The sequence below is a fragment of the Orcinus orca genome, chromosome 9 (assembly GCF_937001465.1).
Source record: "Orcinus orca chromosome 9, mOrcOrc1.1, whole genome shotgun sequence".
Taxonomy (NCBI): Eukaryota; Metazoa; Chordata; class Mammalia; order Artiodactyla; family Delphinidae; genus Orcinus; species Orcinus orca.
Window position 1 is genome coordinate 58,542,945 of NC_064567.1, and position 26,202 is coordinate 58,569,146.

At 39.3% G+C, this 26,202-nt stretch overlaps 1 protein-coding gene across 3 annotated transcripts in view; it reads left to right on the top strand.

Moving 5' to 3' along the window:
• The window catches only part of ASB4 (ankyrin repeat and SOCS box containing 4), a 121,598-nt gene that overhangs the window by 89,986 nt on the left and 5,410 nt on the right, over positions 1–26,202 (top strand). For all 3 annotated transcript variants that reach the window (XM_049715142.1, XM_049715143.1, XM_004265574.3), the window contains one exon: positions 11,976–12,466. In XM_049715142.1, coding sequence (XP_049571099.1) covers positions 11,976–12,466 — 491 coding nt within the window. The remainder of the gene's footprint in view (positions 1–11,975; positions 12,467–26,202) is intronic.

Here is a 26,202-nt window from a genome sequence, read left to right on the forward strand (position 1 = left end):
CGCGGGCCTCTCACTATCGCGGCCTCTCTTATTGAGGAGCACAGGCTCCAGACGTGCAGGCTCAGTAGTTGTGGCTCATGGGCCTAGTTGCTCCGCGGCATGTGGGATCCTCCCAGACCAGAGCTCGAACCTGTGTCCCCTGCATTAGCAGGTAGATTCTCAACCACTGCGCCACCAGGGAAGCCCCCAAGCTATGGTTATGATTTGCATTTCCCTGATGGCTAATGACACTGAGCATGTTTTCATGTGGTTATTGACCATTTATATATCTTCTGTGTACAGATGACTGTGTATATACTTTGCCCATTTTTAAATTGGGTTACTTCTCTTTTTACTATTGAGATGTAAGTTATATATTCCAGATACAAGTCCGTTATATATATGATTGTTCGTATAATTTTGAGAGCCATCTGTTCATAAATAAAGTGAAAAGAGTAGTTATGACTGCTCAAGGAAGTTACATACAGTAAGAAGTGCAGAAACTGAATGATACCCAAGTGAAACAACACAATTTAGGAATTGAGGAGAAGAGAAATCATAGAAATATAATGAAGGAATAGCCAGAGAGGGAGGAGAAAGCATCCCAGGGAAGTTGAAAAAATAGAATTTAAGAAGTGAGTTGTCAACACCATTGGATGCAGCAAAGGAGTATAGTAAGATGAAGATTGAAAACTGTAGATAGGAATGATCAATTGGAAGCCACTGGTGACCTTTGTCAGAGCAGTGTAGTGGTGAGGACAGAAGGCAGGTTGTGTTGGACCAAGGGGATCATAGGTAGTAAGGAAGTGGGTGCAGGAAGCAGAGACCACACTTTCAAGAAGTCTGGCTAAAAGGAGATCAAAAGAAATTGGAAGGTAGTTAAACAGGAGAAAAGGATTGGGAGAAACTTAAGTATGCTTATAAGAGGAGGACAAAAAGTTGATGGAGAGAGAGCTGTTTGATATGGAGTAAAGAGATATTATTTGTGGAGCAACATTTGACTGTTGGGAAGATGGTCAGTCGCAAAGATGGAGTTATTTGTCTTGAACTGGAGGAGAGACCCCTCTTCCCTAACGTGAAAGGGAGAAGGTAAAGGTCGCTGTTGACTCAGTCAGAACTGTTGTTTGTTTGTCTTACTGTTACTCACGGAAACTCAAGTCAGCTGCGGTAGAAATAAGTAGTGCTCATCAATATCTAGTTTTCTTCCCCTCCAGGCTCATGGAAGACTTTCTAGTCTAGTCCCCTTGCAGTTCAGCAGGATCATATATCCTTTCTGCCTAATGTAGTGTGAACAGAAGAAATGAGCCACTTCCAGGTTTAGGCAATGTAAAGCCCCCATAGGATATATAAAACCTGTTTCTCCCCATGATGTTGTGATACTGGAGGAAACCTCAGGTAGAGATGGTGAAGCCAGAAGATCAAGGTAGCTTGGATTCTGAGAGGTCAAATAGAGGACATTGGTTCTGGAACGACAGTAGGCAGTGTGAGAGTGAGAGAGAAACTTTTATTGCATTCAGCCACTGAGATCTGAGTGTTGTTACAACACCATAATTTAGTCTATCCTGATTAAATCCTAGCCTAAGGAAAATTTAGAATATATTGGCAATCAAGAAAGAGTTGAAAAACTTCACTAAGGGAAAGATAGAGATGAAACTGGGCAACAAGAACCCATATTTCAAACTGAGTTCAACAGGGTAGAGGTGTATGAACCTTCAACAGGGAAGCCACTGCAAGAAGGACCAATGAGATATTTGGTAACGGTAATGCAATCTGCCCCAGAAGATTTAGGAATTGTGAGTGCAAATGTGTTGAATGCATCATCTGCAACGGTATTGCAGGGTGATGTCAGGACAGAGATAAAATAAAGACTGAGCCAGATACCTATGTCTTTGTTGAAAATGGAAGAGTGACTGGGAATTTGTGAGATCGCAGATGAAAAGGGATAAAGAGTAACTTCATTGGGTGACATAAACCTTAACTGATGAGGAGTTGTACACAAGGCTGAGAGAGTAATGGTTCAGAAGCACTGCTGTTGATCTAGAAGAAAGTAGTCCTCAACTCCAGACCTTGGAGAATGTGATTATATAGGGATGGGGCCTTAGGGGAAATGGTGTTTCCTTTAAGATTTCATTTAAGATAAGACTGTGAAAGATACAGGAAAATATATTTGCCAAAGATTGTAGATTGAAAGGGCAAAATTGAAACTAGGACAAAGCAGGCTACTTTGGTGACAGTTAATAACAAACTTGACACTGCACAAAATTGCATACTTGACAAAGAAGCAGAAGAGAAACAATCGCAGAACTTGCAGGAAAAAAAAGTCCTGAATATGAAAAAAGAAGTATAATCTTTGAATAACAGATGTTTCTAAAGAATGCTTACTGTTAATCATAAGTGAGACATATGTAAAACTCCTAGTGAGTGCTTGAAAAATAGCAGGCATTATTAATATTTTCATAAAAGAACACTGAACAACTGTGATTTTACTGCACAAAAGCCTGTGCAAACATGATTTTGAACTGGCAGGTGAAGTTCAAGCTGATGGAAATGAGGGAATTTCAGACAAAACAAGTAGCTACTGAGGATTCTAAATTTCTACCTGAAGTTAATAAACTGAAGAAAATTCCTTCTCAAATCCTTACTATTATAACCCATGATAATGTTTTCTCCAAGTTTCCTTCTGTTCTCATGCATATTGCAGGCCACTATAATCAGTGAGACTAACTACTGTTCGCCCTGTTTTAGCACGTTTTCTAAGAAAAGTGTAATTTTTTTTTTTTTTTTTTTTTTTTTTTTGCGGTACGCGGGCCTCTCACTGTTGTGGCCTCTCCCGTTGCGGAGCACAGGCTCCGGATGCGCAGGTTCAGCGGCCATGGCTCACGGGCCCAGCCGCTCCGCGGCATGTGGGATCTTCCCGGACCAGGGCACGAACCCGTGTCCCCCTGCGTCGGCAGGCGGACTCCCAACCACAGCGCCACCAGGGAAGCCTGAGAAGTGTAATTTTTAAAGGCAATGTTAAAAAGAATGCCATGAGTAATTTACCACTTTTTCACTCATGCATTTGAGGATTGGGGTTTAAAAAATTGTGAGGGGGGGCTTTCTTATCAATGACTGTAACTTGATAGTTAGTGGGTGATGAAAATTTTAAGCAAAAAAATATTTTATAGCTTTCAATACATAAAGAAATGTTTCCTTTTTGAATATGACCAAAACTTAAAAACAGGATAAAGAAAAAAATTCCTGTATGAAAACAGATAATTATGTGGAGATGAAATGGGTAGGTTTGGTTCCTGGTAAAATCAATTAAAAAAAACTGAGCCTAGATATATCTTTGATAAGACATCAACTTTCAACAATAAAAATAGTAAAAGTATACAAATAGGTGAATAAATATAAAGTAGATTGCTTGTTTTACTAAGCATAATACCTTCCAGGTCCATTCATGTTTTCACAAATGGCAAGATTTCATTATTTTTTATGGCAGACTAGTATTCTATTGTGTGTGTGTTTGTGTGTGTGTGTGTGTGTGTGTGTGTGTGAGAGAGAGAGAGAGAGAGAGAGAGAGATGCTTAGTGAAATAAGTCAGACAGAGAAGGACAAATACTGTATGCTTTCACTTACATGTGGAATCTAAAAAACAAAACAAACAAATATAACAAAATAGAAACAGACTCACAGATACAGAGAACCTCCCCTGGTTACCACAGGGGAGGGAGGGGAGAAGGGGTGAAATAGGTGAAGGGAATTAAGAGGTGCAAGCTAGCGGTTATAAAATAAATAAGTCACAGAGATGTAATGTTTACCAAAGGGAATATAGTCAATATTTTATAATAACTTTGTATGGTGTGTAATGTATGGAAATATCGAATCACTGTTGTATACCTGAAACTAATATAGTAAATCAATTATACCTCAATAAATAAAGGAAGGAAGGAAACTTAACACTATCACTTAACACTATCACTTAACACTATAACAAAAACAAACAAAAAGTAGATTGCTTATAAAGGAACAAAAAACTTGGTGGGCTCCCATTTCTCCATGATGTTCAGTATTAGAAAAAGAGTAGAATGGACTTATGGAATATTTTGGAGAAAATTACCCAAGAATATTATTTTTAATGTGTGATGACAATTAAAAATAGCATCCAATATTTGAGTTCTTAGAAAATATGCTAAAAGGTGCCCTGTCTAAAAAATTTACTAGACACATGACTATTAACTGGATCATGGGATGTATTCATAAAACAATGTTATTTTTGTTTTCCAGTGTCTTTTAAAATTATTCAGAGGCTCTAGTTTCTCCCCTACTGTGGGAGGAAAACTCAGGTGGGTCTGTGTCTTCTCTGGTAACTCTTAGGTACAAAAAAGTTACATAGTCACTTTAAGTCTCACAAGTCAGTCTCAATTCAAAAGTTGAACATTCAGGGCTAATAATTCAAACTTTTTTTTTATTGGAGTATAATTGCTTTAAAATGTTGTGTTAGTTTCTGCTGTACAGTGAAGTCAATCAGCTGTCTGTTTACCTGTATCCCTTCCCTCTTGGACCTCCCTCCCCCACCCCATCCCACCCATCTAGGTCGTCACAGAGCACCAACCTAAGCTTCCTGTGCTTTGTAGCAGGTTCCCACTAGCTATCTATTTTACACATGGTAGTGTATATATGTCAATCCTAATCTCCCAATTCATCCCACCCTCCCTTTCCCCCTCCCTGTGTCCACATGTCCATTCTCTACGTCTACGTCTCTATTCCTGCCCTGCAAATAGGTTCATCTGTACCATTTTTCTAGATTCCACATACATGCATTAATATACGATATTTGTTTTTCTCTTTCTGGCTTACTTCACTCTGTATGACAGATGCTGGGTCTATCCACATCTCTACAAATGACCCAATTTTGTTCCTTTTTTTGGCTGAGTAATATTCCATTGTATATATGTACCATGTCGTCTTTATCCATTCATCTGTTGTTGGACATTTAGGTTGTTTCCATGTCTTGGCTATTGTAAATAGTGCTGCTATGAATATTGGAGCACATTATCTTTTCAAATTAGTGTTTTCATTTTCATTAGTTTCTTCATTTTCATATATACCCAGGAGTGGAATTACTGGATCATATGGTAGTTCTATTTTTACTTTTTTGAGGAAACTCCATACTGTTTTCCATAAAGTCTGAACCAATTTACATTCCCGCCAATGGTGTTAATTATAGTTTGCTTGGATATCGGGTAAGATAAGTACACCTTCTTCATCATTCTTCTTTCCTTCTCATTCTTTTACTTTTTTTTTTACAAAATTGATTTGTTCTTTACTCTTTGAAAATTATTAAAAAATGTTTGAATTACATTGAATTTATAGGTTAATTCAGGAAGAATTTCCATCCTTATACTATTGAATCTTTCTATCCACAAACATAGCAGAACTTTCCATTTAAGTTCTTTGCCTTCAGTAAAGGCATTTTCTCCACAAAGATCTTGTTTATATCCTAAAAAATAAATATGGAAAACACAAACAATTCAATGAAAAATGGGCAGAGGCTATGAATAGGCAATTCATACAAGTGGAAATCTTGTTGCCCCCATAGACATATGAGAAAACACTACTGATAACCAGGGGAATGCAGATTAAATCAAAATATCACTTCGTACCATCTAATTGGCAAACATTAAACATTGTGACAATACAAAGTGTTGGAAATGATGCTGAACCTTTAAACTGTATCGATTGACATTTGAATTGACACAACCACTGATGAGTATAATTTAATGTAATTGAAAATGTTTGTATACTACTACCCACTAATTCGGTTTCTCTCTCTAAAGAAACTCCTGCATGATTTGAAAGGTATTTGTTATTATGAAAAAGCTAAAACAACTTAACTGTCTTTAGTCGATGAATGGCTAAACTGTAGTTTAATTATGCAATGTAATACTGTTCAGCAGTTGAAATGAAAAAATCATCTCTCTGCTCAAAAACATAATGTGGCTGGTAAAAACAGGTTGCAAAAGTGAGTACAACTTACATGGTTTTTAAGAACACAAAATAATGGTATATAAGTTACTTATGGATGCATATGTGAGTAATAAAAGAACAAAAATTTAAAGGGAATGACAAAGTCAACTTTAGAATAATAATTATCTCTGAGGAGAAAGAAAGGGAGGGAATAAAAGAGAAATGGGCTGGTTTTTTCCTGTAAAATTTTATCTTGGAAAACCAAAGAGAATATGTCAAAGATTAATATCTGTCAAATATGGGTATATAGATGTCTGTTATATTTTCTGAGATTTTCTGTATTTTTTTAATTCTTTCATAATTTGTAAAAAATCTTAGATTTAGTGCTGATGTAATAACAGATATTTAGATTTAGTAACACAGTAGATTTCTAACCTAACTGCATTTTACATATAAACGCAAAATACTTTTGAATTGTAAATAAATACGGAAATTTCCAGAAATGCAACTATGCTGCAAATCAAGGCAAAACCAGACCAAAATTTATTTCCTCATTTTGGAATACCATTCATTACCGCAATGACATCTGTGGTATTTGAATTACAATACAAAACACCTGTGTCAGTTCAGTGATGTAGCTGCTAGGAGTCTACATATGGATTCAAGCAAATAAGCATTTCATTGTGTCATCTAGTGTAGTCAATAACACATTAAAATTTACACTATATCATTGCAATTTATATTATTTGTGGCAATCATAACTATGTAGCTAAAATTATTAGAAACTACTTTCATTCTGCCTTTACATGTTAGCTAGGAATTGCGTTTATTTTTAGAAGATTATGTATGAAGGTAGATGATATTATTTCTCGACTTCATCACGGAATAGGAAAGGCATGCCTGAAAGGGTTGAGAGCACTGGTCTGGGCTCGTCCTCCATCTCCCCACTGACCTCCCCACTTACACACAGGCTCTGTGAGAAATCAAGTTCATTAGGACAGGGAGGGAGGCAGGGCGGGCTTAGGGATGAAGTAAAGATGTGGATTCCCTGAGTCTGGGAAGATGGAGAGGTGACAGTTTCTACAAAGACCTGCCCCCACTCTCACGTAGCTTTTGACGTGACAGAACTGTGAGGGAATGTGGATACTTTGAAGAGGATGCCTCTGAGGGCCAACTCTTAGGATGTAGGGAGTAGCAAAGCCCAGCAGAGGGAGCCACATGATGACTGATCTCGGAAGATCAGCCAAGCCAACAAATGGGCACTTGGAAGCAGTTTAATTTTATTGGGGAAAAGAAGTAAGGAAATGTGAGGTCTCATAACTAGGATTCATGAAATTGATTCTCTCTGTTGGAGGGTAATGAATGGATACTATCATACGGTACAGAAGAACAGAAAAAATTGAATGTTGACTGGCACTGTGTCCCTATATTCCTGGCTTCAGGAGTATCACAGTACCATTTCTGTGGCCAGCATCCACTCTTTCTGTGCAATTCTTATCCTATGTCCCCTTTTCATCATATTCTCAGTGCAACCAAATCTCTGTCTCCTTTGCCCACAGATTAAATCTGAAAAGTTCTTGTTCTTTATCAGGCAATGAAAATGAAAATTTTTCTCCATCTAATTTGCAACCATTTCAGACTAGTTCTGGAGTCCATCTTGCATAAATTAGAAGGTTCATGAAGGGCCTTCTCTCACTAAAATTTACTTTACCCCAGAAATAATTTACCCGTCTTCCCTAAAATGAAAATTGCTACAAATTTTGTGGGGGCATAGTTTACAGAAATGTAAAGAAAACTTTTTAGAGAAACAGACCATGTTCCTACATGAAAAGACTCTATGCTATAGGAATATCAATTCTTCCTAAATCGGTAAGTACACCACAATAAGTTCCACATGAATTAAATGTTAAACATTTTTTAAAATCTATTAAAAATCCAATTATAATTAATCTGGATAAGTTATGAAACCTCTGAGAGGAGTAGGACATTCTAATACCAAAAACAAAAGCAAAAACAAAAAAACAAAGGGAGAATTTGACCATATAAAGTTTACATTATTGTATTAAAGAAAAATCAAAATACACTGGATAAAAAATGTATACCAATTATGAGAGCATAGGCTTAAATATTATTTTAATGAATGACACATATAAATGTAAACAAAGCAGAAAGGCTTCAGAGTATAAAAGGACAAAAATTTGGACAATAACTAAAGAAGAAATGCTACTAGTTAATAATTACAAAGTGTTCAATCTCTAATAAACAAATCAATTCAAATGAAAAGAAAAAGAGAGACCATTTTTTACTTACAAATAGCAAGCATATTTTTTAAATTGTGTAACTACACACTGGTGAGTAAAATAGCACTCATGCATCAATGAGAGCTGTATATAAATATAGAGAGATATGGATAAATATAACTTTCCTCAATTATTCATAAAGACCCTTAAAATAACTCAGATATTTCAGCTTAATGACTCTATTTTGGGGGAATTTATGCTAAGGAAATAATCCAAAGATTTACACACAAATGTATCAATTGTAGCATTAGTCATAAGATCAAAACTTTGGAAAAAAGTCTTCACTTCCATCAGGAGGGTAAACTCACTATGGAATATTATGTCATTATTTTAAATGATAATATAACAATATGGAAATGCTTTATAATAGTAAATAAAAAGCAATATTTGTTTAATAAAAATATTAAAATATGTCTAACCTAATTGTTAATTAGGGAAATAAATATTCAAACAATGAGATATCACTATGCACCCATCTGACTGACTAAAATTAAATAGAATGAAAATACCAAATGTTGATAAGAACCCTCACACATGGCTTATGGGAGTGTAGACTGGTACAACACCTATTTGATACCATCTAATAACGCTGAAGATAAGCACACCCGATGACCCAGCAATTCCACTCATAGGTATAGCACCCCGTGAACCCTGCCCATGAGCACCAGGGTACAAGAATGTACAAGAATACTCATGGCAGCAGTGTTTGGAATAGTCTGAAACTGTAAATGTCTGTCAGTAGTAGTATTACTCGTACTGTGAGATAGAACACAATAAAATGAACAAACAAGAGCTAGACATCGCAACATAGATCATTTTCACACAGTGTTAAGTGAAAGAAGCAAGTCATGAAAGAATATGTGTTGATTATTACATTTATACAAAGTTGGAAAATAAGTGAAACTAAACTGTCTTGTTTAGAGGTATATACAAGGGTGGTAAAACTATAAAGAAATTCAAGGACATGATTATCATAAAAGTCAGAATAATATTACCTCCAGCAGGATGGTGGAGTTGTGAGGTGGAAGGATAGATTGGACAGTAGAGGGCTTTTCCGGGTCAGGGAGTGTTTGATTTCTGGACCTGGGATGTGATTACATCGGTGATAGCTTTACAATATTTTTTAAACTGCACATATATATTTTTATATATTATGTAATGCATGTTATATATTATGGGTTGAATTGTATCACCTCCCTTCCCCCCAAAAGAAGATATGTTGAAGTCCTAATCCCCTGCAACTCAGCATGTGACCTTGTTTGGATATAGGGTTGTTGCAGCTGTAATTAGTTAAGATGAGTAGAGCAGGATGGGTCCCTAATGCAGTATGATTGGTGTCATAAGAAGGCAGCCATGTGAAGACACAGAGACACAGAGAGAACCATGTGAAGATAGAGGCAGTCCTTGGAGTGATGCATCTACAAGCCAAGGAACACCAAGGGTTGATGGACATCACCAGAAGCTAGGAGGCAGGCATGAGCCAGATTCTCCTTTAAAACGCTCAGAAGTAGCCAGTCTCATCAACACTGTAATTTCACTACCAATCTCTAGAACCGTGAACAAATTTCTGTTGTTTGCGGTACGACTTTGCGGTACTTTGTTACGGCAGCTCTAGGAAACTAATACATTGCATTTTCACATTAAAAAAAAATTTTTTTAAGTTCCCAAGAATTTATGTTTATGGTCTCTAATTTCTTGAATGAATCACAAAATCTAAAATAGAAAAGTAGTCAAATCATCCTACTTTATGTAGTCCCTGGAAAAGTTACACTCAAAGCCACAGTTCAAAAATAAGGCTCTCCTATTCAGAAAAGGAAACTACGCAGTATATCTAGTTGTAGCAAGAGGTCAGGGATCCATTGTAAATGTCCAAGTACATTAAAAAATAAAGGACGTGGTTACTTCCAAGTTGGCCTATAAAATTTTCATCCTGACCCTTTGATTCCCTTTCTTACTGGAAATTCTCCAGCATCTGAAGTGACCCTGCATTAGCTTCTGGGAAGACATTCTTATTCATCGCATTTCACTCCAGAGCAAAGAAGTGCTGACCTGAAGGGAGATGTGACCCAGAACTTCTCCAGGGCGGAATACTGATGAACACAGAGGGCAGATTGTTGTGAGGGATGAGTTTTACTTATAATTCTGCTTCCTGAAAGTTAGGAGCAGAGATAGGCTCTGAGTTTACAGAGCAATGTGCTTTCAGAAACCTCACTGAGGGGTGGCTTTTTTCTGACACCGAGTAAGCTTGTAGGAGTATTGCCTTTCTTAAATGTGTTCCATATGATAACAGGGTGCCATAAAAAAGGGCATAAAGGAGCAACACACAGAGAACAGATTTTTTAAATTAACAAAATGCAACATTATTTCTCTGTTACTTTCAAGTTTTCAAATATCCAAAGAGAGCAAAGTACAGAAAAAAATTTTTTAGGAAAATAATGACGTAGAATAGCACAGTGGTGAGAGATTTTGAAGCCAGGCTGTCTGCTTTCAAACCTCTGTTCTATTGCTTCTTAGCTTGGTGTGGTTATTAGTCTAAAAACAAATTTCTTCATCTGTAAAATCAGGGAAAAAATGCACCTCCTGCAAAGGGTTGCTAGGAAGATTCCATGAGGCAATATGTGAAAAGCATGTAGCTCAGAATGTTGTACATGGCAAGTGCTTAATAAATATTAGTTGCTGGCATAATAATAATAATGATACTAATAAAAGTATTTCCAGATTTATACTTGAAGTAACTATAAAAATTTCCAGTAGAATTGATCACAGAATAGGCCCCCTGGGGTCACTTAGCTCACCCCAGTTAAACTAGGCTGAGAAGGAAAATTTCAGCTTCTCAAGTTGACCATTCTAGTAGTTAACTTCCCTATCAAAAAATAAAATTCACTCAGTTTCCTGGTCTGTTAGATAAGTGGGTTGGATTAAATAATTTCTAAGGAGATTTCCAAGCACTAATAATCTGTATTTCTAAACAGCATTTGTCAACCATAAATTGGACATGTTACATACAGTCTTTAATTGAGTCTACATACAGACTCTAATTGAGTCTTTAATTGAGTTACATACAGTCTTTCTTTTAATGAGTATTTTATTTTACTAGCTTCTATCCCTTTCCTTTCAAAATATGACCCTTAGTCTAGTTTGGTGGTCAAAGTGTTTTGTGTTTTTTGTTTTTGCCCCAGTTGTATTCCAAAGGAACCTCACAGACTTCGGCAGCTTAATATTGTCAGTGTTCAGTCAGAGGGCTGAGCAATTTCCATACCACTGAAGTTCCCTTGGACCAAACATTTAGGTTTAGTTCCCTTGAAAGAAAAGAAAAAGATGATTTTGAAGAAATCTCATCAAGAGACTGAAGACTTTTAAAGCCACATGTATGAACCTCCAAGATTGTGATATAACCTTCATTTTTAATGATATTTCCTTGGTTATCGGAATCACTTTGTATTTCCAAATCCACCTAGGGGTAGGAACTATAACTCTAGACAGTGCTCCAGCCTCCCAGCCGAAATCGTTTGCTCTCAGGCCCACTCTCCCATCACCTCAGTACATTTACTGGTTGTCCAGGAGGTGGCGCTGTTGTTTCAAAGCAGTGGCTTCCATGGGGTCTAGAAATGGAACTTGGAAAAATGGGTGGTATACCGCGGAAGAGGTTCAAAGGGAAGCAGCGAGAAAAGGCCTGTTTAATGAACGTTGTGGAAAATGACAAAATATGTTTAAATAATTGTCTTCCTCATTCTCCCTTTCTAGGGGCGAATGTGAACATGAAGACCAACAACCAGGATGAGGAGACGCCTTTGCACACGGCTGCCCACTTCGGCCTCCCGGAGCTGGTGGCCTTCTACGTGGAGCACGGGGCCATAGTGGACAGTGTGAACGCCCACATGGAGACCCCACTGGCTATCGCAACCTACTGGGCCCTCCGCTTTGAAGAGCAGGAGTTCAGCAGGGAGCATCACCTCATCTGCCGCATGCTGTTGGACTACAAGGCCGAGGTCAACGCCCGGGATGACGACTTTAAAACTCCGCTCCACAAGGCAGCCTGGAACTGTGACCACGTGCTCATGCACATGATGCTGGAAGCTGGCGCAGAAGCCAATCTCATGGATATCAATGGCTGTGCTGCCATCCAGTATGTGCTGAAGGTCACCTCCGTGCGACCTGCCGCCCAGCCTGAGATCTGCTACCAGCTGCTGTTGAACCATGGGGCGGCTCGAATATACCCTCCACAATTCCACAAGGTGAGGCTGCGTCCTAGGGCACCAAGTGAAGAACTGGGTCGTCAGCAGGGTAATGGGGACGCAAAGGGTGGCTTGGTCTGAAATCTCCAAGTAACTCAAGCTTGTTTGAGGCTTGAGTCTTCGGGCTGCCTCTGATCCACAATCTGACATTCCATTTACACATATAACCCTAGCTATCTTGTCCTAGTCCAAGTTTGTTTGAAATCTGGGGCTGAGAGCAAAGAAGGAGAGCAAGGTAGCAGATAATTTTCCATGTCTTGTGTGAACACCAGTGAACTGGTAGTGGCTTCCTGGGGGACTGAGTGAAAAAGATCAGAAGGCCACTTTACGTCTGCAGGAGAGGTGAACGGTGTGGACGCAGGCCTTGCCGTCTCTTAAGCAGAATGTTTGCTCTAAAGATGATTGAGCCTGCTCTGGAATTAGTTTGTAGACATGAAAGGGCCACTCGGTTTTCTAGTTTAATGAAAGCTAACATTTATTAAGAACTAATAGTCATATTTATTATAATGAATTCTATTTATTAAGCACACTGTTATAAGCATTTTACACTTCTTAAGTTAATTTATTTAATTCTGTAACAATCTGATAAGGTAAATAATATCATCACCCCTATTCTATAGAGGAGGAAACTGAGGCACAGAGTAGTTAAGTAATTTGTCTGACCTCACACAGAGGCAGTATTCAACCTTGGTTCATTTGGTGCTAGTGTTTAGCTTTATAGTATGACACTGCACAGCCTTTATTTTAAACAGTAGTTAATGATAATCTCTAATGGGCTAGCAGGGACCAGATATTACCAATACTGGCGTGACTAAGACATGGTAACTATCCTCAATTAGCTTAGGAGCTAGTGAGAGAGACAAACACACAAAGAGATAACTTTAATATTCCGTGGTAAATGACAAGGTAGAGGAATAAAGGGTTCTCTAGGCACATGGAAGAGAGAGAGTCTTGCATTAGGTTGATGACGGTCATTAATTTGGAAACCAAAATGCATTTCACCTTAAATAAAGAAATCAAATGATAATTTACCTAGGATCTCACTCATTTAAAAAAAATTAATTAACACGCAGTAGAGGAGTTTTATGTATAAACCAGCTAACTAATGTAGGGTCACAGAAAGCTAGTTGATAGAAGTTTTACTAAATTCACAGCCAAGTTCTACCTCCTACCTTGGTAAAATGTCAGAGACTTGTCTGAAGTCCTGCAGTGTGAAGTTTAGTTGAAAGAAAAGTTCCACTAAAGAATTTAAGAGGAGAGCACTCAGAAAATTCCAGATAGACAACCCACAGAAAGTTCCAATGTAGACATGATGAGTTCAATGATTTATGTGATCTCAGTAAGGAATTTTCTCTTGGCTGTCAGTGTTTTAATGAAAGATTAAGTAATTTTTTTCCTTAAAATTGTATGTAATACTCATAATGTCCTGGAACTTTAATTTTATAGAAAATTTCAAAAGATTATGTTGATTAGGAATAGGATAACAAATAATAGTGTTACAATAATGTCCTTTGTTGAGCTCTAAATAGGCTTCTACATATTATTTAATTTTATTTTATAATAATCTCTGAGGTAGGGGCTGGCATTATCCTCATTTAAAAGGTGATAGAATTCAGATATTTTCCTAAAGTCACACAGAGTAAGTGGTCAAGTTCATTCATTCATTTAACAAGTATTCACTGAGCACTACTTTGTGCCAGGAACTGTTCTAGGAGTTGGAGATAGAGCAATGAACCAAACAAAGGCCTTCATGGAAGACACTTTCTAGTGGGAGACAGTGGGAAAAACAAAACAACGAACTAATAAATATACTCTGATATGTTAAGTGCTCTGGAGACAAGTAAAGCAAGGTAAAGATAATAATAGAATGTGGGCTTTCTTTGGTGTTTATATATGTGCTGTTTTACAAAGGCTAATTAGAGAAAACGAGGATATGAAGGAGCAAGTCATGTGAATAGCTGGGGGTGGGCAGGGGTGGTGGTGGGGGGAGCATTCTAGATATAAGGAAAACCAGGTGCAGAGGTCCTGAGGTAGGAGAGGACTAAACATGTCTGAGGAAGCCAGAGTGCCTGAAGTGGGGTGAGAAAGGAGAAGAAGTCAGAGAAGCATGAGGGTGATTTGCAGACCATATATATGACCCTGTAGACTGTGCTGATATCCTTGGTTTTTTATTCTGAATGAGAGAGTAAGTCACTGAAGGATTTTGAGTGAGGGAAAAAAAAGTCTGATTTATGTTCCGAAAAGTTCCTTTTGACTGCCTTTTGGAGAATAACTCTACGAGGGAGAGGGGCAAAGGTAGTACAGTTATCTAGATAAGAGATAGACCCACAGTGGAAGTGGGGTAGAGAGAGAGGAGAAGTGACCAGAGGACTGGGCTATGGGGCACTCCAACTAGAGTTTGGGTAGATGAAAAGGAATCAGTGAAGGAAACTGTAGAAAGTCCTTGAGCTAGGAGGAGAATCAAGATGGAATGTTTTCCTGGAATCCAAGATAGAACATGAGGAAGGAAGATATGGAATCAGCTGGGTTGAATATAGGTGGCATTTCAAATAAGATGAGGGCTAAGAAGTTGCCATTGGACTAGACAACATGGATTTTATTGGGAACCTCAACAAGAGTTATTTTGGTGGATCACTGGTGAGAAAAGGTTAATTAAAGTGGATTCAAAGGAAAAAGGGATAAAAGGAAGTGAAAACAGTGAGGGGTTTGAGGCATTTTCTTGTAATGCAAGAGTAGCTAGAAGGGAATGATGGCTGATATGTTTGTTGGCTGATGGGAGTGTTCTAGGAAGGGGAGAAAATTTGCTGCAGGTACTTATTGGAGCGCCATCTTGAAGATGGGATCTAGTGCACAAATGGAGGTGTTGGTCTTAGTAACACAGACAGTCCATCCATCATAGCAGGAGGGAAGGCAGCGCCTGTGTGCCCAGATGCAGGGCTGTTGGTAGACATGTTAATGAGAGTTTATATAAGTACTCTTATGATTGCTTCTATTTTCTCAGTAAAGAATGAGAAGTGGTTGGAAAAGAGGTTTGAAGACTTAAGGGCAAAGGTGAAGGTGTGAGATGTTTACCTTGGGGAGCAAATGGACTTGGGAAATGTAATAGGATTGCTGGGTGGCTCAAGCCCATTAAAAGTTAATAGTCATATGTCTGATTCAGAATGTGGTCTGTCTGACTCCTGAACCTAAGCCCTTAGATTTAGCAGTTTCTGCTGTGTTTTATGACATTGCCCAGGAAATGTATTTAAACCTAAAGGATCACAACACAAGAAAAGACCTAAAGAGGTCATTTTGTTTAATTCTCAAGGCTCTAGGCAGAAATAGTGCTCTTGTTGTATTTGCAGATCTCCATGAAGGCAGATTCTACAGCACTCCCTTCCTTGGGTCTCTTTGATTTTGGAACACCGCCCCCTCCCACCCCTGAGTCCCTCCTGAGTCCCTCCCACTTTTTTTTCTTTTTGGTAAATATTCGAAACTAATCCTCTGCTTCTTATTCCTGACCTGGAATAACTCATATGCATCCTATTAAATCCTTAAATCTCCGTATCAGTTTGTACCTAAGGCTTCTCTTTTTTCCCAAACCAAATTTTATATTTCTCCCAAGTTTTTAGCTGTTACTTGTTTTTGCCTCTGGATCTTGGTCAAGGTATGTCTGAAAAGGTCGAGAATTAGGACAATGCTTAACCCTCATATTTTCTCTATAAATTTTGAGGAAAGACTGCTACCTAAATGGCCTGAAAAAATATTCATGAAATCTACTGTTGAAGGTAGTTGTTTGACCTCAGTTGTTAATTCTTACCTTCCTTGCAATTTTCTCGTTGATCAGTAGGCTTTGGAATTTTAAAATACTTTTTCATGCTAAGGTTGGATCGAAGGAATATTTTCTTACTTGAACTGTTATACATATTTCAGCCTTAGAAATAAAATCAAATGGTTATATTCTATGAAAAATTCAGCAACTTTTATTTAAAGTACAGTGATCCATAGCTTTTAGCTATGAATATCTACTGCTTAGTTTGCATCCATTTTCTGGATCATACACACTGGTATCTAGATTTGGCTGAAACAATAGATATTAACAATCTCTAGAGTGAGTATACAACCCAGCATTTTAAATTACATATGAAGGGCTTCCGTGGTGGCGCAGTGGTTGGCAGTCCGCCTGCCGATGCTAGGGGACGTGGGTTCGTGCCCCGGTCTGGGGGGATCCCACATGCCGCGGAGCGGCTGGGCCCATGAGCCATGGCCACTGGGCCTGTGCATCCGGAGCCTGTGCTCCGCAACGGGAGAGGCCACGGCAGTGAGAGGCCTGCGTACCGCAAAAAAAATAAAATAATAAAAAATAAATTACATATGAAATGGTTCCTATTTAAAAATTTTACCTCTGCTTTATCACTCATAACTCATTCATTCTAGACTTGCCATGCTATGCATGTCAAGAATAAAGAAGCATGGAATTTGGAGGGGGATGTCAAACAAATTTGGGTCCTGCCACTCACCTAAGAGTGTGATTTTGAATAAATTACTTGCTTCTTGAGACTAAATTTCCTTCCCTGTGAAATGGATATACTCTTATGCCTTGGCAATAGTATGCAGACCAGGTCCTTCACTAGAAAGAAATTAATGTTACTCATAGCACACCACAGATATACTCAGAGCCCAGAGGATGGTGCCAAACATTTTCTTACTCTTTCTGGAGTCACTGTCAGTCCTCACAAAGTCTCCCCCCCAATTCCTCACCTCAGCCTTCATCCTGCATCTATAAATATCTCTTCCTTGGACTACCTCCCCTTTTTTCTCTCCCCACATCTCACTAGAGTGGTCATTCTTCATAGTGGGACTTCTAGAAGACAAACAATCGATCTCTTTCTAATACAGCTCACTTCATAATGCATAATTTTGTGTATATTTATGCTGTAAGGCTACCTTCCTTCCAGGGAAGAGGGTAGAGAAGGACAGAGGGCATGGATAATAATATCCTTCTCCTAAGGTTGTTCTGAGAATGAAACAAGATAATATTTAAGAAGTGTTTACCATGACTTCCCTGGCTGTCCAGTTGTTAAGACTTCACCTTTCAATACAGGGGGTGCAGATTCAATCCCTGGTTGGGGAGCTAAGATCCCACATGCCTCACGGCCAAAAAAGCAAAACATAAAACAGAAGCAATATTGTAACAAATTCAATGAAGACTTTAAAAATGGTCCACATCAAAAAAATATTTCTTAAAAAAAAGGAAGTGTTTATCATTTCTGTTCATGGCAACCTGTAAACAAAAGATGACTATAACTGTTATCATTACATATCTGTTGAGCAGTAGAATCCATGCTCCTGGGCCTGGTTTACCCACAGGGGCCTTTCCAACCAGGAGAGACAATGTGTGAGAATGCCCAGAGATTAAATGTTGAGTTTTACTCTGAAGCCCCCTGGTGGTTGACTATGGATGAAACAGGTCTCTGCAAAAGTAAGTAAAAGACCCTCTCCCCATTCCCCTGTAAGAGCCACTTCAGGGTTTGGGCTGCTGCTATCCTCCCCAGGAGCGTGGTGCTGGTGGGGTGGAGCCACAGGTGACTCTGGACTGTGGAGGGTGAGCCTGGTCCTGGAGGATTGCTTCCTCCTGGCTCACAGGTGAAGGGAAGCGGCTCCTACAAGGCTCCGCATGGGGCTGCTGATCTGGAGAGCAGCAGTGGTCAAGCTAGGAGCACACCTGCCTCCCCTTCCGGAGACGTTCCCAAGGGTGTTCATCGTTTCTCCCTCATCAGTTTTAGAGTCAACGTGGTCTTCACCAATCAGGAAGGATCTTTAAAGTTCCCAACCTCAAACAATTGCTTCTTCAAAGACATGCCCTCTGCTTGATTCCTAAAGATTTCTTTCACTTCCTTGCCAAACTTACTTGGCTAGACCTCTGGTATAATAGAATGAAAGCACTTCCTTCTGGGATTGGAGAGCACAAGCATTTGAAAACTTTACTTTTAGAAAGAAATCCTATCACAATGTTATCTGTGGAGCTGGGGAGTGTAACTATATTAAAAGCACTGAACTAGAGACATTGCCTTCGTGAACCCCTGCAGCTTATTGTGCACAAAGGATTGGTAGCTATTCTGGCCTCCCTGTGGCTCTGGGCAGCAGAACACCCCTCCTCTGGAGATGCAAGTTCTTGAGGTTTGTAGGACAATTATGATGAAAAACTGCATTGAAAGTGAAGTTAGTGCTTTTTAAAGAAGTGCCAGACTAGGGGCAACAGGCCTTTAAATGGATTTTCTGTTCCTGCAAGAAGTCTTGCAGATGTGAGGAAGGCCCCAGGTCCTGTTCACAAAGGCAGTTCTCTGAGAGATAACTGCGAGGAGGGGTAGGAACAGGGGCTTAGTAACCATGGATATGAATTCTAGCTTGGCCATTTACTTGCTGTGTGATTTTGAAGTCCCTTAATCTCTCAGATCCAAGAGAAAATGAAGAGAAAAATATCAACTTTTCAGGATTGTCTGAGGAGTAAGACATGTAAATCACTGAGACTAGTAGGTGCTCAACAAAATCATTTCCTTTCCTCCTCCTCCCAAAATGTACTCTTGGTCCATGGTAGGAGTCTTTCCTACCAGCCTTACTTTGGTGGCTCTACTCTCCTGTAGAATAGTATACAATTGTGTGTTCCAGGGAACACTCTATCCACAGTTACCATCTTCTCATTCAGTTCTGTTTTGCTCCTCTGAGCTCCTCTAGGTTGGCTGTATGATAAAGAGATTTAAGATTCAGTTGGCTACTGGTGGATGGTTGGTACTTTAAACATTTTTGTTGCTACCCAATAGACTATATAACAGAACTGGCCCCCTTCCAAAGGAAAACTAAAGAAAAACTATTCAATTTACTATGCAGATGCTATAAAGTGATTTAGAACAACTACTTCACAACCCGACTTTCCAATGAGAAAGTCATCTTTACGCAAGTAAATGACTGACTCATTTATCCAGAAGATAAAGTGATTTGTTCTCTTGTGGATGGGGAATTCAGTTCCCTTATTTACAAGGAACAAGGTCAGAGCTGAAGATGCTGTCTTCCAAATACAAAGTAAATTTGTAGAGGGTGTATTTCACTGAAAGCTGATGTATAAATTACATAAGGGAAAAAAAAGAATTATAGGGTCTGCAATTGCTTTTCAGGGTACAAAAGGACATTTGATTTTTTTTTTTCTCAGCATAATTCAGAAGAAAGTGACACCCCAGGAACCAAGATTGGGTTTTCTTGTAGGGCAAGAAAGACGTTTTTCTAGGGGAGGGAAAGGTATGTGAAAGTTTCGGGGAGGTAAAGGTGATTTCTGCCGTTGAACAGTTCTGTATATGAAGCCCAGGGTATAAGCAGTCTCTTTGATCATAAAGTACCTTTCTGCACACAAATATATCAATATAAAAGAGCAGAGGTAGCTTTAGATTTTCTCTGGTGAAGTGGCTTACAGGTGGCACTTGTACTGGAAGGGTGGCAGGGAGATTTATCTTGAATCTGTTTTCTAATTTATGCTTTTAGGGGTCAGATGATGAGGGGAAGGGTCTTAAGGTCTCTCCAGTTGCCACCACTACCTTTTGTCCAATTGTTCTTCTAGGAAGGGAGAATAGAGACCCCAGAGACGCACAGAAGGCGAAGGTCATTGAGCCTTTTCTGTTTCCCAGGTTTACAAAGAAGAAGCAGAAGCTTCTGCCTTCTGAGTCCACCAGTCCTTCCTCATCTGATGGTCAAGGTTCCTGGGAGTCATCATAGAGTGATTATTTAGAGTTTGCTCTCTCTTAAGTGTCTCTTTTTGTTGTTGCCTGGTGAAATAATTGCTGAGGCCTGAAGAAGGCATGATCAGCTGTCTTCGTTCTGGAAGCTAGGCGTGTCGGTTAAGAGAGCTGGGAGTGTCAGGCTAAAAGGAGCCTTTCCTGCTGTGAGAACCGTCTTCTGTCAGCAGAAAATTTGCTAGTCAGTGTCAGCAAAACCTAATGTGGCCGTGGGAGCTTTGGACTTTGTGCATCTAAAGACTGAAGGTTAAGAACTACTCAATTTTTTTTATCCTAATGAAAGGTTATCTCCAGGTGATATATGGGAGTGTGCCAGGTGCAAATTGAAGCACCAGATGTGTGAAGTTGGGCTCCTGAGCTATGAATGAATTATATTCCTGTATACATAACTTGGTTTGAACTGTTTCTGAATAGGGGCTGGGAATAGGGTTGCCAAACAAAATACAGGATGCTCTATTAAATTTGAAATTCATCACTAATAAGTAATTTTTAGTATAAATATGTCCCATGCAATATTGGGGCCATATTTATACTAAAAATTATTTGTTGTCTGTCTGAAATTCGAATTTACCTGGTAACCTACATTATTATTATTTGCTAAACCTGGAAACCCTAGTTGAGAAGTAAATAATGTGTTACAGGAGGAGAGTAACTTTTAGCCACATCTCCTCTGTGTACAAGGTTTTGGCAGGAAGGGGGAGGTAAGGAATACCTAGGGACAGATTACCTGTATTGGGTAGGTGGGCAATGTGTCTTTAAACATAACCAGTGTGGTTTCCATGAAGAGTGAGTGTAGCCCGGGAATTAATGCAGAGCACAGGTCAGTTTTCTGAGTGGACACTTAAACCATGTGCAGAGCCTCATTACAAGCTTCTGACTTTCCCATGCTCTCTGTTTTCAAAATTCCAGTACAAGTATATTCTTGATTCAGGCCTTGGATTAATTTCAGCTGTCATCTCTGTCCTGGTAACTCTTAAATTTAAATCTTTATTTTGGATTACTCATCTGATTTCCAGCATACTTTTCAACATGGCTCATCCTTCTAGAAAGAATATAGCTGGAGGTCTTTAGAGAAGGATGTGTATAGAGGTCTGATGGATGCTGTTTTCATATAATTAGCAACATCTTTGCATTAGAAAGGGAATTATTTCGAACTTTCAACAAAATCCAGCCTATAATTACTATAATGATAATAGTAAAGAGTGGGGTTTTTTAAACATCTTTATTGGAGTATAAGTGCTTTACAATGGTGTGTTAGTTTCTGCTTTATAACAAAGTGAATCAGTTATACATATACATATGTTCCCATATCTCTTCCTTCTTGTGTCTCCCTCCCTCCCACCCTCCCTATCCCACCCCTCTAGGTGGTCACAAACCACCTAGCTGATCTCCTTGTGCTATGCGGCTACTTCCCACTAGCTATCTATTTTACGTTTGGTAGTGTATATATGTCCATGCTACTCTCTCACTTTGTCACAGCTTACCCTTCCCCCTCCCCATATCCTCAAGTCCATGCTCTAGTAGATCTGAGTCTTTATTCCCGTCTTACCCCTAGGTTCTTCATGACCTTTTTTTCTTTCTTCTTAGATTCCATATATATGTGTTAGCATACGGTATTTGTTTTTCTCTTTCTGACTTACTTCACTCTGTATGACAGACTCTAGGTCCATCCACCTCACTACAAATAACTCAATTTCGTTTCTTTTTATGGCTGAGTAATATTCCATTGTATATATGTACCACATCTTCTTTATCCATTCATCTGTTGACGGACAGTTAGGTTGCTTCCCTGTCCTGGCTATTGTAAATAGAGCTGCAATGAACATTTTGGTACATGACTCTTTTTGAATTATGGTTTTCTCAGGGTATATGCCCAGTAGTGGGATTGCTGGGTCATATGGTAGTTCTATTTGTAGTTTTTTAAGGAACCTCCATACTGTTCTCCACAGTGGCTGTATCAATTTACATTCCCACCAACAGTGCATGAGTGTTCCCTTTTCTCCACACCCTCTCCAGCATTTATTGTTTCTAGATTTTTTTTTTTTTTTTTTTTGGTACAAGGGCCTCTCACTGTTGTGGCCTCTCCCGTTGCAGAGCACAGGCTCTGGACGTGCAGGCTCAGCGGCCATGGCTCACGGGCCCAGCTGCTCTGCAGCACGTGGGATCTTCCCGGACCGGGGCACGAACCCGCGTCCCCTGCATCAGCAGGCGGACTCTCAACCACTGCGCCACCAGGGAAGCCCCTGTTTGTAGATTTTTTGATGATGGCCATTCTGACCAGTGTGAGATGATATCTCATTGTAGTTTTGATTTGCATTTCTCTAATGATTAATGATGTTGAGCATTCTTTCATGTGTTTGTTGGCAATCTGTATATCTTTGTAAAGAGTGTTTCTTGTTCTAAATACCTGTACAATAGGATCTGTGTCTTTACACCATTCATTTCACTGGTCCTTACTTAAGGATTAAAATAAGATCATCAGAATATATTTGAAAGAGCACTAAACTCAGATGAAGACCTAAAACCATGCTTTCTCTTCCTGTGTGCCTCTCTGGGTTTCAATTTCCTCATCTCCAAGTTAGGGGGATTAGATAATTCCTAGGCTCCTTTGCAAGTCTAACAGTCTATGATGCTCTTATGGTAGTTTATAAACTAGTGTTCAAAGCAATTAGTCAGCCTCAGGTTTTGTCTGTCTCTTTTGCATAGAGCTACATATCTGCCATCCTCATCCCAACTGCAGAGAAAAGAGCAGCCCCATTTGCCTCAATTTCCCAAGACCAAGGTTCTGGAAAAATTACCTGCCCACCTTGACCATCTTGTACCCATGGAGAAATCCTTCTAGTTATACTTTCCATATACTCAGAAATGCTGACTCTAACTCTTCAGAGGTCCCACAGCAATGGATGTCTAACTCCAGCCCACCTGCTTATCCCCTTAGGGATTACTCTTTATTTAAGTAGACCTGGCTGAAAAAGCCATTGTCAGCAGGTCAGCTTTGTGCACTGTACCCAGACTATGTATGTGAATGGATCGTCTCATTAAACAAGTATTTATGTTGTGCCCATTTGGACCTAGCCACTGGGCAGGATGGTTCTGATGCCTTCACTGGTTTGGAGCTTCAATATACACATTTAGTCTGCAATAGCTTATGACTGCACTTTTTAAATTCGGGGACAATTAAAAGGAGTTGTGTGCTAGAGTTTGGCTCACAGTAGCTCACGAGAGCTGATTGTTAAATTATCAGGAATTTTGTGAGCTGATTGTTAAATGCAACGATTTTTAAAAATTAAGTCATATAAACCTACAACATGGGGCTTCCCTGGTGGCGCAGTGGTTGAGAGTCCGCCTGCCGATGCAGGGGACACGGGTTCATGCCCCGGTCCGGGAAGATCCCACATGCCGCGGAGCGGCTGCGCCCGTGAGCCATGGCCGCTGAGCCTGCGTGTCCGGAGCCTGTGCTCCGCAACGGGAGAGGCCACAACAGTGAGAGGCCCGAGTACCACAAAAAAAAAAAAAAAAAAAGACCTACAACAAAGTATACTAAAAACAAAGGTAATAAATATTCAGAACACACTACCTGCCAATTATTTTACTCTACATATCTATGCTCCTGATATTATTTGCATATATTGGATCTATATGGTGGAAACACTATATAATGATGTTACTATACATATCTTCCCCACCATACATTCAGGGACCTCAAATAGGCCATGATGCAACTGTTTACACCACAGAAATCAGCAAATGCTACCAATCAGACCTTAACTTATTGCTTTGTTGATGTCTAGACTTCAAAAATTGATGGAGAGAATGTTACTAATGTAGATTAAACTTAAAAATTTGTAGTGTGTGGTGTCTGTAGCTATTACATTGTGAATAGTACAAAAAATTGAGAAATATGCTTCCAATATTCAAAAAACTATTAAGCGCTTCCACATAGAAGTTACTTATGTCATTGATGAGTGAGTGAGTTTCCAATATATGTCTTCATTGTTTCACATTTGTGAAACAGTTACTCCTTAATGTAATAAAAATGTCAACCAATGTAAACATAGGAACTACATGTACGCTTCAATTGCAGACACAGGTTGGCTATGAATGCAACTCATATCTATACAAAATTGATATAAAAATCAGTGATCGCATTCTTAGAGTACCAACTGGCTATATGGAATAGGAAATAAATTATATTGGGTATTTTATTATTTGTAAATTGAGGGCTTCACATTCTTTATATTAGCAAAACTTATAATATACTTATAAACATACATACATACACTTTTGTTTTGTTTTGTTTTTTTTTTTTTTTTTTTTACAAAATGCCTGTTGTTGAACATTTTCTAGTACACCATTGACTCAAACCTCTATTCGGTAGAGCCCCTTCTGGTTGCTCTATTTGTTGGGGCTGACACAGTCCTCAGGTGAGGCCATGCCTCCTGAGGCCAGGCCATATGATCATCTCAATAGATGCAGGAAAAGCCTTTGATAAAATTCAACATCCATTTATGGTAAAAACTATCCAGAAAGAGGGCATAGCGGGAACATACCACAACATAATAAAGGCCATATACAGCAAACCCACAGCTAATACCATACTCAACAGTGAAAAGCTGAAAGCATTTCCTATAAGATCAGGAACAAGAGAAGGATGCCCACTCTCACCATTTTTTTAAATTTTATTTTATTTATTTATTTATTTTTGGCTGCGTTGGGTCTTCGTTGCTGCGTGCAGGCTTTCTCTAGCTGTGGCGAGCGGGGGCTACTCTTTGTTGCGGTGCGCGGGCTTCTCATTGTGGTGGCTTCTCTTGTTGCGGAGCATGGGCGCTAGGCACACGGGCTTCAGTAGTTGTGGCTGGTGGGCTCTAGAGCACAGGCTCAGTAGTTGTAGCGCATGGGCTTAGTTGCTCCGTGGCATGTGGGATCTTCCCGGACCAGGGCTTGAACCCGTGTCCCCTGCATTGGCAGGTGGCTTCTTAACCACTGCGCCACCAGGAAAGCCCCTCACCATTTTTATTCAACATGTTTTTGACTTTTGGAGTCACACAGACCTGAGTTTGAATCCTATCTCTGTCATTTACTAGCTAAATACCCTTGTTTAAATTCTCTCACCCTTTGATTTTAAATCTGTAAAGTGGAGATAATTATACGACTAACCTCATAGGTTGTCTGAAGATTTAGCAAGCTAAACATGCAAAGATTTAACACAGGCCCTGGCACATGATAAGTCCTCAAAAAATGGTAGCTGTAATTTTTTTCCTTCATCCTCTCTCCTGCCTATTAGGATGCATCAAGCTTCAGACGATGGGTCTCTACCTTTTCCGTTTATATCCATTTAGCGTATGATTGACCTAACCAGCACATTCCTTGATGATGCACAGATCTCCCTCTCCATCTTGACCTTCTCATTAGAGCATCCATCATGCACATTTTTAACTGACATTAGGACATAACATAGGAAATATCCTCCTGCTCATTATCTGACCGTCCTCAAATTAGTATGCCCTTCCTATTTCCTCATTTCCATCGGTGGTACCCCTATTTGTACTTGATCTTAGGCTTCAGAGTTGCAGTCTTTACTCCCTATATCTGATTAGTCATTAAACCCTACTTATTCTTTCTCACAGCTTCGGTTCTCGTGACTAATGGTGAAGCTAGCTGAGAAGCCGTTTGGTGCACTCCCATTCAGCCTCCTCAGGGCTCCCTGCCCTTGATATCCTTGTTTTTCCCTTTGTGCTTTTGCTCATGGTACTCAAGGGACACTGATGATCTTTAAGTTAGCCTCTTATTATTTACTGAATTATATTGCTCTGAACTCTGAAATACCTATGTCTTTTATCTTCAACTGGGTTGTAAATTCCTTGAAGACAGAAGCAGGGCATAAACTCAGAATTACTGTCACAGTGCTAAACACAGTGCTCAATAAAGGTTTCCCAATGGAATGAATTGATTGAATATAACCCTTTCTTATTA